This window comes from Danio rerio, chromosome 5 (genome assembly GCF_052040795.2).
Source record: "Danio rerio strain M-AB ecotype USA chromosome 5, GRCz13ab, whole genome shotgun sequence".
Classification (NCBI taxonomy): domain Eukaryota; kingdom Metazoa; phylum Chordata; class Actinopteri; order Cypriniformes; family Danionidae; genus Danio; species Danio rerio.
This window is the reverse complement of record NC_141025.1, coordinates 5047501-5059425: the sequence shown is the minus strand read 5'-3', so window position 1 is coordinate 5059425 and position 11925 is coordinate 5047501. Positions and strand designations below refer to the sequence as shown.

Below are 11925 nucleotides of genomic sequence, written 5' to 3'. Positions count from 1 at the left end.
CACAATGCAAAAAAAAAAACCACACCAATGAACTGTCTGACCTCACTGTATGCACGTATATCACCATGTGTTTTACTGCAGAATCTAATGAAACCCTCTAACCAAGATAAACTGATCCTGTCTTGGCGTGCTGGAATTTATTTTAGGGGACCGGGCTGTCTGTGTGTGTGTGTGTAGCCTCTGGTTAAGATTGAAACACCCCCCCACCCCCACCACCCCTCACACAAACCTCTGTGCCAACTGTTGTATAACAAAGCTGTTAAATGAGAGGGGCCCGAAACCCAACATTATTTATCCGTGTGTGTGTGTGTGTGTGTGTGTGTGTGTGTGTGTGTGTGTGTGTGTGTGTGTGTGTGTGTGTGTAATGAAAAGTGAGAACTGAATGGATGACATTGAGATTTAGATGTGCTCAGTGTCTGGGAACGGTTGGAGCTGCTTTATGTGTGGCTTTTATAACCTACTCTGAAAACAAGTGTGATAAAAGATTTAAAGGTAAAATAGGGAATAAATATCATCATAAAATAAATATGACTTTACTTATTTTTGAAATAAACTAAGTAAACTTTGAAAGCTAAAATATTTTGACATTTTGTTTTTTCACAGTGGCTCAGTGGTCGCCTCACAGCAAGAAGGCCACTAATTCGAGTCCTGGCTGGGTCAGTTGGCATTTCTGTGTGGAGTTTGCATGTTCTCCCCGTGTTGTTGTGGGTTTCCTCCAGGTGCTCCGGTTTCCCCCGAAGTCCAAACACATGTGCTATAGGTGAATTGGATAAGCTAAATTGCCCATAGTGTATGAATGTGTATGGGTGTTTCCCAGTACTGAGTTGTGGCAGGAAGGGCATTCGCTGTGTAAAACGTATGCTGGAATAGTTGGCGGTTCATTCCGCTGTGACGAACCCTGATAAATCAGAGACTAAGCCAAAGGAAAATGAATGTATGATTTTATCTGATGGCAGGAAAATAAAAATATTTCTCAATTTCATCTACTGTAGAACTCCAATTCGGGGAGGACTGGTTATCTGGCAACTGTGGCAAATGCCAGAAGGGCTGGACCATTTTATAATTGTGGGCCGGTCAGTTTTAAACAAATGTATATGTATTGTTTTTCCATGCAGGTAGCTTTTATCTCATGCTAAATGTGAATATTATGATGATGATGATGATGATAGTAATAATAATAATAAATGTTAAGCATTTGGCCCAATCGACAACGGACGCCTGGTTTCGAGGTCCAATCCGACCCAATCAGAGGTTACGCGGACGTAATCAAAATCTGGCAAGAATGTCAAACAAACAGTAAGAGCAACACAAGCTAATTGTAAGAAATGGTCCATAAAAAGAAAAGGTGGTGCTGAAAAGCTCAGAGAAAGCAAAAAAAAAAAAAAAAGCTCTAAAATTGGTTGAAGACTGTGGGCGTTTACAGTGATTTGACTGATAAACACCCTGCTGACAAATCCAGCTTAAACCAGCCTAGTCTGGTTGGCTGGTTTTAGTTGGTCGACCAGGCTGGTTTTAGAGGGTTTTTGGCCATTTCCAGGCTGGTTTCCAGACATTTCCAGCCTGGTCTTAGCTGGTCAGGCTGGAAAATGACCAGCTAAAACCAGCCTGACCAGCCTGGTTTAAGCTGGACATAGCTGGTTTTAGCTGGTCATCTCCAAAAAACTCCCAAAAAAGGTGGTTTGCTATCTCCAGGTTGGAGAAAAGTTCTGTGTGTGTGTGTTTGTTTGTGTGTGTTTTATGTTCTATCATTAATGTGAGTTCCAGCATATGTGTGTGTGTGTGTGTGTGTGTTTTATGTTCTATGATTAATGTGAGTTCCAGCATATGTGTGTGTGTGTGTGTGTGTGTGGTTGTTTTATGTTCTGTTTGTCGATGTGTGTATTATGTGTGAGTTTTTATGTACTCTGAATTCTTTATATACTCATTGTGTTTATGTGGGTTTTATGCTATCTGTGTGTGTGTGTGTGTGTGTGTTATGTACACTCTCTCAGCTTCTCTCTTGCTGTGTATGTACTTTATGTACTCATTCAGCTTAGTCCCTTTATTAATCAGGGGTCGCCACAGCAGAATGAACCGCTAACTTATCCAGCATATGTTTTACACAGTGAATGCCCTTCCAGCTGCAACCCAGTACTGGGAAACACCCATACACTCTCATTCCCACACATACACTATAGACACTTTTAGCTTACCCAATTCCCCTATAGCGCATGTGTTTGGACTGTGGGGGAAAACGAAGCACCCGGAGGAAACCCACACAAACACAGGGACACAGAAATGACTACTCAAACCAGCAACCTTTTTGCTGTGAGGCGATCATGCTACCCACTGCGCCACCGTGCAGCCTACTTTATGTACTATGAGTGTATATTTTATGTATAGTACTGTGTGTGTGTGTGTGTGTGTATGTGATTTAGACTCTGTGTATTTTATATATTCTCTCTCCCACTTTGTGTGTGTGTGTGTGTGTGTGTGTGTGTGTGTGTGTGTGTGTGTGTGATTTAGACTCTGTGTATTTTATATATTCTCTCTCCCACTTTGTGTGTGTGTGTGTGTGTGTGTGTGTGTGTGTGTGTGTGTGTGTGTGTGTGTGTGTGTTTGTATAATGTATAATACTCTCTCTGCGTGTGTTTGCATGTGTGTGAATTTCAAATACTCTGTCTCTCCACTGTGTGTGTTTGTTTAATGTACAGTACTGTGGTGTGTGTGTGTGTGTGTGTGTGTGTGTATGAATTTATTCTTTCTCTCTCTTGCTGTGTGTGTATTTTTATGCACTTTATGATATATATCCTATATGTTCTCTCTCTCTTTACATTTTATGCACAAACACTCTCTCTCTCTAGCTGTGTGTGTGTGTTTTATGTTTTCTTTTACTCTCTTACTGTGTGTGAGTGTGTATTATTCTCTCTCTCTCTCTCTCTCTCTCTCTCTCACTGTGTTTATGTAAGAGCAGTCTGCAGTATATAAGCGTGCGCAGTGAGCGTCTCCTCAGTTTTCTCTCCGCTGCTGCTGATGATGAAGATGATGATGATGGTGAACGGTGTGTTTGCTCTGCTCTTCGTCCTGCTCTCTGCTCTCTCCGTCAGCGCGGAGGTTCTGCCGCCCGCAGACTTCGACATCAAGGGGGTGAGCCTGAACACACACACACAGAAAACAGAGATCATTAGGAAGAGTTTTGCAAAAAACATACACCATTTTTTTTGTCCTTAAATAAATAGTTGATCACTTTTGTTGTAATCTAAATGTACTGGAGATTTTTGGGTGAACAGTGCTATTCTTAATTTATTAATATTCATTCTTAAATCATTGTTTTTCTTATAGTTTATTCTTTTTTTCAAAATGTATTTAGTTCATGCAAATATGTACAGTTGTAATGATGCATTTAGAGTTTAGAAATTTTAAATTGTATTATGTTATATTATATTATGTTTTGTTATGTTATGTTATATTATGTTATTATTTTATAATAAATTATGATAAATTATATCATATTATATTATATTACATTACATTACATTACATTACATTACATTACATTACATTACATTATATTATATTATATTATATTATATTATGTTATATTATGTTATATTATATTATATTATGTTATATTATGTTATAATAAATTATAATAAATTATATCATATTATATTATATTATATTACATTACATTACATTATATTATATTATATTATATTATATTATATTATATTATGTTATATTATGTTATAATAAATTATAATAAATTATATTATTTTATATTATATTATGTTACATTATATTATTTTGTCATATTATATTATATTATGTTATATTATATTATAATAAATTATATTATATTATATTATATTATATTATATTATATTACATTATGTTATATTATATTATATTATGTTATGTTATGTTATGTTATGTTACATTATATTATTTTATGTTATATTATATTATGTTATTATTTTATAATAAATTATAATAAATTATAATAAATTATATCATATTAAATTATATTATATTATATTATATTATATTATATTATATTATATTATATTATATTATATTACATTATATTATATTATATTATATTATATTATATTATATTATATTATGTTATGTTATATTATTTTATATTATAATAAATTATATTATATTATATTATGTTACATTATATTATTTTGTCATATTATATTATATTATGTTATATTATATTATAATAAATATTATATTATAATAAATATTATATTATATTATATTATATTATATTATATTATATTATATTATATTATATTATATTATATTATATTATATTATATTAACCTCATTATGATGTCATAATATATATCATAAATAACTTTTAGTCAAACATTAAATGCATCACTTAAAAAGAAAACTGTCTCTCAATTGCATTGTCATTTTAAATTTAGAAATCACACTTTAAAAATGTCATCATTACTTCACCATTACAAACATGATGTTTTAGTCAAACACAGAACTATATTGTCATTCTGTGCATAAAATAACAATAAGGGGGCCATCGCTGTATATATTTATTATGACACAAAATCTGTTTTAACTTTAACTGAGTTAAGAAATTAAGGTAACACTATAATAACTACACACTATAAACCATTTATTAAGCATTAGCAAATAGTGAATTCATTATTTATTAAGCATTAACTCTACATTAATAAGCATTAGTAAGCAGTTTATAACTCCAGCTATAAATGCTCTATTCTTGACTTATAAGCACATTTATAATGTGCTTAATGACTGTACTTTCATAATTTGTAATTGATTTATTTTACATTACTAAACTAAGTATTGCATTATTTACAAACCAGTTATTTAAGCATAGTTGTTTTTAAAGATCATTCAGAATGAGTTAGTAAATGACTAATAAACTATTCAAATTAGCATTTATAATTCTTATTATCCAGGCATGTATTAACAGTTCATTTGTGTATTAATAAATGCTTTATTAACTTAAATTCATCTAGTTTTTTGATCTAGTCTAGTGAGGACTATTCATGCTTTATAAATCCCTTATAAATGACAAATAAAGGCTCAGTTAAATTCTAAACAGGAAAAAAAAACACAAACAACTTTATTAATTTCTAGTCATTTAAACACACACAAATGAAACTGTCAAATAAAAGCAAATCTTTGCAACCTTATCTAAAAATGACACTACAGTTTAGACATTGCATTTTATTATATTGTTAAATTACTATAATGTAGCTGTTTTATCCAATTGAAAATCAGATTTTGACACTCCTGTTATTCGACCATGTTTAAACTTTACAGTAAATTTACCTTTTAGATAGGGCCAGACTGAATCTGCGGACATTTTTTTGCTATTTCTGCGGAGAATTTTAATAAAAGTCTGTGGATTTCTGTGGAATTATCATCACTAAAACATTAATATGTGAAACAAAAAATAACATCTTTTAAACTTGTATTTAATGTTTACAATGCAAATCCAATTAGATTCACTTGATTTGGTAAACAAAGCAAGTCTCTCATATAATATCTCTACTAAAAGACAGAAAATATTACTGTACAAACTGCATTGTACATCAACCAAATGAGCATTTTCATGTTAGTCAATAATACTACTGTAATTCATTTGAAAACTGAATAAGCTTAGATTTACAGTAAATAAACAGAATTAAAGATGGGCTAAAAATCTGCAGAATTCTGCGTGCGTATATTCTGTGTGGGCCTACTTTTAGATAAGATTGCAAAGATTATTGTTCATGTGATACCAAGCTTTTAAATAACATTTATAAGGGATTAATAGTGCATTAATAGTCTTCACTTTAGATTAGATCACAAAACTGCATGTGTTAATAAAGCATTTATTAACATACAAATTAACGGATAATATTGGCCAGAATAATGAGACATATAAACGTTGATTTAAATAGTTTATTAATCATTTACTAACTCATTCTGAATGATCTTAAAAACCTCTAACTACTCTAAAATACAACTGGTTTGTAAATAATGCAATACTTAATTCCGTAATTAAAAATCAAGCAGTTATAAATTATGAAAGTACAATTATTAAGCACATTATAAATGTGATTACAAGCAGGGCCAGACGGAATCTGCGGACGTTTTTCGCTGTTTTTGCGGAGAATTTTGGTAAAAATCAGCGGATTTCTGCAGAATTATTTTGGGAGTATCCAGCGGAGTATCATAACTAAAACCTTAATATATTAAATAAAAAGTAATAAATTACTGAATAAAAACTGAATAAATTCAGATTTACACATTTACTCAAGCAAATAAACAGAATTAATGATGGGCTAAAAATCTGCAGAAATCTGTGGAATTCTGTGGAAAATCTGCGGAAAATCTGCGGAATTCTGCAAAAAATCTGCAGAAAATCTGCGGAATTCTGCAGAAAATCTGCGAAAAATCTGTGGAATTCAGCAAAAAAATCTGCAGAAAATCTGCGGAATTCTGCGGAAAATCTGCAAAAATCTGCAGAATTCTGCGGAAAATCTGCAAAAATCTGCGGAATTCTGCGGAAAATCTGCGAAAAATCTGCGGAATTCTGTGGAAAATCTGCGAAAATCTGCGGAAAATCTGCGAAAATCTGCGGAATTCTGCGGAAAATCTGCGAAAATCTGCGGAATTCTGCGGAAAATCTGCGAAAAATCTGCGGAATTCTGCGGAAAATCTGCGAAAATCTGCGAAAATCTGCGGAATTCTGCGGAAAATCTGCGAAAATCTGCGGAATTCTGCGGAAAATCTGCGAAAATCTGCGGAATTCTGCGGAAAATCTGCGAAAAATCTGCGGAATTCTGCGGGCGCAGATTCCATGTGGGCCTAATTATAAGTCAAGAATAGAGCACTTGTCTCTGCAGTTATAAACTGCTTACTAACGCTTATTAATGTAGAGTGAATGGGTAACTCTTTACAATAAGGTTCATTAGTTAATGCATTAACTAACATGAACTAATCATGAACAACACATGTACAGCATTTATTAATCATAATTGAACATTTACTAATGCATTATTAACATTCAAGTCCATGATTGTTAACAGTAGTTAATGCACCATGAGTTAACATGAACTAACAATGAACTACTGTATTTTCATTAACTAACGTTTATTTACATTAATAAATACAGTAGTAAATGTATTGTTCAATGTTTGTTCTTGTTAGTAAATGCATTAATTAACATTAACTAATGAACCGTATTGTAAAGTGTGACCAGTTAATGCTTAACAAATAATGAATTCGCAAAATACTAATGCTTCATAAATGATTCATAGTGTGTAGTTATTATAAAGTGTTACCAAAATGAACACTTGGTTAAAAAGACACCATGATTTTCAATCACTGCCAATGAAAACATTCGCTGCTCCTATAAAGGGCCATCTTTTAAAAATAGAAAAATGCTCTAAATGACTGATAATACCTTTTAAAACTAAAGTTTCGTGTCATTAGATCTTTATAAAATAAACCAAGTACTAACAACTTCACTCAAACTCATTGCTACTTTACTAAAACCAATAAATCCAGTAAAAAAAGTAAGTGGTCTCTTAATTTATTCAGGGGTGGCCAACCCTGTTCCTGGAGAGCTACCTTCCTGCACATTTCAGTTGCTACCCATATCAAACACACCTGCCTGTAATTATCACGTGGTGTTCAGGTCCTAATTAATTGGTTCAGGTGTGTTTGATATGGGTAGCAACTGAAATCTGCAGGAAGGTGGCTCTCCAGGAACAGGGTTGGCCACCCCTGATATGGAGAAACTAAGGGGTCGCACAGTGGCTCAGTGGTTAGCACTGTCACCTGGTCGCTGGTTTGTGCCTCGGCTGGGCCAGTTGACATTTCTGTGTGGAGTTTGCATGTTCTCCTCGTGTTGCTGTGGGTTTCCTCCGGGTGCTCCGGTTTCCCCACAGTCTAAACACATGCGCTATAGGTCAGTTTGGTAAACTAAATTGGCCATAGTGAATGAGTGTGTGTGTGAATGTGAGAGTGTACTGATGTTTCCCAGTACTGAGCTGCAGCTGGAAGGGCATCCGCTGTGTAAAACATATGCTGGAATAGTTGGCGGTTCATTCCACTGTGGCAACCCCTGATTAATAAAGGGACTGAGCCAAAAGAAAATGAATGAATGAATGAATGAGATAACATAAAATATTAATCAAACATTATCATCTACAGAATGTTTGTTATTGTTTTAAACATCTGTATGGTTGTACAAGAATTAAATAAATCTATATTTAAATGAATGAGTATTAAATCAGGCAGATCTTGAGCACAATATCCTTTCAGAAGCTCGTAATATCGTTGACGATCGTATATTTGCTGTGTCTTTCGCACAGATGACAGGGAAATGGCACCTGATCGGGTTTGCGACCAACGCTGAGTGGTTCGTCAGCCGTAAGGCCAACATGAAGATGGGCATCGCCATGGTGACGCCAACTGAGGAAGGAGACCTGGACATGGCATACTCCAGTCTCAAGTAACACACAAAAACAAACAATAATAATAATAAATCAGAAAAACATCATAATGCACTGAGCTGAGCAGACTACTCATGAATTGTAATGATCACACTGTAAAAAAAAAAATCCTGGTTGCCTTAAAAAAAATGTATGAGTCATTTTAACCAATATGGTAATTTAAGGCAGAAATGCTCAGTTCTTTACTGTTTTGTAATAAAAAAAATAACAATGTCAGAAAGAAATACACTGATAGTTAGAAAACGGCAGGGTGTTATAAATATGCTAGTTTTATTTCAAAGAGTTATAAAATTACAAAAATTAAAAACTCTCTGTGTATCTATCCACTGGAACCTGCAGATGAGTGATTAATCCGCTGATAAATCAGCTGATTTGACGATGTTTTTAAATGCTTTCTCCAAAGCTTGAAACGCTGTCAGTGATGTAATCCGCACACAAGCAGCCAATAGTGTTCAGCTTTTTCTGACGACTTGTGGATCGTTCACGGAGTGTTGCGTAGTGTGAACACCACAGAGATTAAGGCCCCGTTTACACTAATGCGTTTTAGTTTGAAAACGCATGAGTTTTGCTACGGTTACGCCATCCGTCCACACTACGCCGGAGTTCTCGAGCGCCGAAAACGGAGCGTTTCGAAAACGCTGGAGAGGCCGTTTTCATTCTGAAACGCTGTTGCTCCGTCTCAGTGTGGATGATGGAAAACGGAGACATCTGAAAACGGAGGCGGGGCTGCAGACATTCGCCTCTCTGATTGGGGCTTTTCCTGAATATTAAGTAGCCCACACACAGTTCAGTCCTGCATCTTCTCCGTGTAAGTTCAGACTTCACATGTTTGATCAAGGCTACAGTCTCTTCTTCTCAGTTTGATATGGAAAAGCAGACTATACCGAGGACACGGGTAAATCTTCACAGGGAACAGTGTACTTTATAACTTCATTCACATCACCTTGGCTACGTTGTTTCACTTTCTCAACAATAAAATGTAAACATGATATAAGGAACTGCCTATTTTCATTTTAATATTAGCAACTTAGACAGCAGAAATGTTGAGGCGTCGTGCTGCACGAACGTCATCTTCACTGTGTGGATATTTATAACAAAACGGAGCCGATAACAACTGCCTCCTTTCAATTTCAGTGAAAATACGAAACACACCCTCTCTTTTGCTGAATATCAGTTTTAATAATCGATAATGGCCATTATAAAAGTAGAATAAGTTTATACATTATAGGAAATAAAGGCAAGCGATCAGTCAATATACAGAATAGGCTACGTGGTTACATTAATCATTAACTTATCTTTGCGCTCAGCCAAAACACGTTACCTGAGAACAAGTAATAGATTCCAATGACCAAAGTCAGGGAATATGTCGTTAGATAAAGACAACAAGATGAATGAAATATCCCGTTTAATAAATATAGTGAGATTAGATCCAGCGGTAGATGCTTGATGAGAAGTCCGACTAGCACAGCTCTCATCTGGGTAGATGAGCTGCAGCGCTTGCCAGAGAGTGTCTGTGTGGTCACGTGATGTGCGTTTTCAGCGTTTTGGTGTGGACGGAGAGCAGTTCAGAAACGCTGGGTAAAACGCGAGTGTGGACGCGGATAGTTTTCATTCTAAAACGCTGTTTTAAAACTAAAACGCACTAGTGTAAACGGGGCCTAAAAGACACAAAGTCAGGTCATGTAGTGTGAATGGCACAGCGATCTGCTGATGTGTAGAATCCTGTAGTGTGAACTAGGCTTTAGTAACACAACGCGCTGACCACTGGACCACAATGGCGCTTTTCTGTTAGGAACAAAAAATATATATTGCACTGTGACTGACCTGTATCTCTTTCTACCCCTTTAAGATCTCTGATCAATTTATATCAGACTTATTAAGTACTGAATCATCTGATTTTCATTGAGCAGGTGTATTATTCATTAATATTAATTTTTCGAAATCTTATATTCACTAAGGTGCCGCTGTTTAGGGTTGAATGATGATTTACTATTACATCATGATTACCCTGCGGGCTGCATTTTGCTCACGGGGCTGCGAGAAAATAAATAAAAAGAGCGGAGCTGCGGCAAAATAATGAATAAAAAGAGTCAGGCTATGGTCAAATACATGAATAAATGAAAAGAGTGTGACTGCTGAGAGTGCAAGCAGCAAGGGACACCGGCCCTCGTGGCCAAAAAACGGACCGGCCCACCGGGATATCTCCCGGTCCTCCCGATTAGCCAATCCGGGCCTGATTCAAAAACACTGTATTGTTTGCTATAGTATTGTTCATGTGTGCTCTATTAATGTAAAATATTTACCTATTTGTTCTGTCGTTCCAGTCCTGATGGCACATGCTGGAGAATGAACTATCTGGCTCAGAAGACCGATATTCCTGGAAAATTCAGCTTCCACACTGAACGTAAGAAAGAAAAGTTCAGATTCACCAAAAATCATCCGTAAATAAGCAGTTTTCTGTATTTTGTGATTCATATTTTTATTTTTCTCCGATAATTTATGCTTTTGAGTTGTATTATTGGAGCTTGATCTTTCTTCCGGCAACTTTTAACCTCGAAAATAAACTGCAGCACATTTCACTGTTATTTTACACACTTATTTCTCTAGATACTATTTCTTATACTTTATATGATTTCAAACTACTGAAACGCCAATAAAAGTCACTTTGTTAAACTGTAGAGTTGAATTTTCAACATCAAAAGTGGACAGAGATCAACATCCCATAATGCAACTCACAACCGCAAATGACCAGAGAACACTTAATACGTAAACTGATAATTAATAGTTGAAATATAATAGTTATTTACACACAATTTCATTAAGCAATCTTTATTTCTCCCTCAGGCTCTGGAACTGACAATGACATGCGCATTGCTGATGTGAAGTATGATGAATTTGCTTTGATTCACACCATCAAGATGAAGGACGGCTCCAGCACACTGCTCAACAAACTCTACGGTAAATGATCACACTATATAAACAAAAACAGGTTTCATTTCAGCAGGGAGCGAATTTAAGCCCATTTAATTCAAGAACACAAATAAATAAATAAATAAATAAATAAAATGACGTCAGTTATTAATTATTCACCCTGATGTCAGGCACAGTTAAAATAATAAATAAGTTACTAATAATTCACCCTATGTCAGTCATGGCTAAAACAAACAAATAAATAAATACATGAATAAATAAATTGATTATTAAATATTCACCTAATGTCAGTCACAGCTAAAACAAATAAATCTGTTTTAATTATTCACCCTAATCTTAGTCAAAAAAATACAAATAAAAATATATATATATATATATATATATATATATATATATATATATATATATATATATATATATATATATATATATATATATATATATATATATATATATATATACATACATACATACATACATACATACATATACATACACACATACATAC

At 34.2% G+C, this 11925-nt stretch overlaps 1 protein-coding gene across 1 annotated transcript in view; it reads left to right on the top strand.

The window, feature by feature from the left end:
* Positions 1 to 2990: 2990 nt before the first annotated feature.
* The window catches only part of zgc:153704, an 11319-nt gene continuing 2384 nt past the window's right edge, over positions 2991 to 11925 (top strand). The window contains 4 exon segments of the mRNA NM_001076726.2: positions 2991 to 3126; positions 8346 to 8485; positions 10811 to 10890; positions 11331 to 11444. Coding sequence (NP_001070194.1) covers positions 3022 to 3126; positions 8346 to 8485; positions 10811 to 10890; positions 11331 to 11444 — 439 coding nt within the window. The 5' untranslated portion in view covers positions 2991 to 3021.